The 1,481-nt window shown below is 36.2% G+C and overlaps 1 protein-coding gene across 1 annotated transcript in view; it reads left to right on the top strand.

Annotated features, from left to right (window-relative positions):
- LOC116691020 (uncharacterized) overlaps positions 1–1,481 on the top strand; it is an 8,581-nt gene that overhangs the window by 1,646 nt on the left and 5,454 nt on the right. Inside the window, exons 6-7 of the mRNA XM_032518327.1 lie at positions 13–298; positions 443–542. Coding sequence (XP_032374218.1) covers positions 13–298; positions 443–542 — 386 coding nt within the window. The remainder of the gene's footprint in view (positions 1–12; positions 299–442; positions 543–1,481) is intronic.

The raw sequence follows: 1,481 nt of genomic DNA on the forward strand, positions 1-1,481 counted from the left end.
TTTTATTGATAGCTGATCCTCCGAAACCTACACTGAGTCACCCAAAGACAGCCATTCAAGATCGTCCCTACACTATCAACTGTTCAGTCCGCCATACCTGCCCCTCCCATGTGCCTAAACTTACATGGAGTAGAGGCACAGCAGATGAGATAATAGAGGTCCACAAGGAAACTGGTTTTGGCTACTGGGAGGCCCAGTCCATCCTGACCATCATTCCTGAGGAGAAGGATGATCACAGTGAGGTCACCTGTACAGCACAATTTAATGGACAGAAGACATCATCTACATCATTGACACTCAATGTGAAACGTGAGATCTTTTCACTCTGTTGTTGAATTTTGAGGATGTTCTTTATGTAACGTTAATATCCTGGATGCTGTCCTCTTTGCATTTCCAATATAAAGGAAGAACTGACCTTATATACGTCTCCGTCTATTTTCAGGTACAGAAAACTACAACCACATCATCATTCCCACGGTGGCAGTGATTGGTACAGCTGTGATCTTTGCAGTCTTCTGCCTTTTCATGGTGAAAAGATACAAGTGAGTTTGTTACTGACTTATTTTGCAGAGAACAACATGATCAGTTATTACATTAACAAAGTAGGATTGTATTAAATTACTGTAAAATCTTTTAAATTTGTTTCTGTGCTCCTAAAAAAACTCTTCTCCAAACTGTGAGACATTTTGTATTTTTCAGTTCTAAAATGTCTGGAATATCTGATTAAAGACAAAAGGAATTTTTTATGGATGTTATCTTATAATTTGTTGACTAGTTCTTTACTGTTCCAACTGTAAACCTTTACACACAAATGTTTCAATGCTCTTGCATTTCTCTGCAGAAGTAACACATTTATTTTTGATTCTGCTTCATGGAACGACTTATGCTTTTATCTTTATGTGAAATGGCAGTGTCTTATTTTCTGTTCTTCTTTTTTAAACAGGAGGAGAATCTAAAGGTGAGATATGAAAAAGGAACTTCACTTAAATATGTGAAACCAGCCCACTGGGTGGAGGTTACTGGAAGTGTTAAGTGTATTATTCACATTGCACTACAAATGAAAAAATGACTTAATTCATTAATATATTTTTTCAATTTTTCTTTTGGTATTTTATTACAACAAAACATCACAAAAACACTGCAGTGCAGTTTTTAACACTTTGGTAAAAACACATTTAATAATTTTTCATCATTCCTTGAGCATTAATAAATACCTCTCTTTTGTGAACATCTGTATGTTTTGTAAACATAAATATGTGATCACTTTTTTTTAAAGAATTGTAGTTGCATGTGGCAGACTCAGCTGCTCTCAGTGCCCTCTTGGACGGCATGTACTTTAAAGCCAAACTGTTGTGGTTTATATTGCAGTATAGGAGAGAGCAAAGAGTGCTGTTCATGCTCATGCTATTTCATATCATTTTTCCCACCATGCGCTACATTAAAATCAATGCGACACACCTTACAAAAAGCGTGGAGGTTGT

Source organism: Etheostoma spectabile, chromosome 6 (genome assembly GCF_008692095.1).
Source record: "Etheostoma spectabile isolate EspeVRDwgs_2016 chromosome 6, UIUC_Espe_1.0, whole genome shotgun sequence".
NCBI lineage: Eukaryota > Metazoa > Chordata > Actinopteri > Perciformes > Percidae > Etheostoma > Etheostoma spectabile.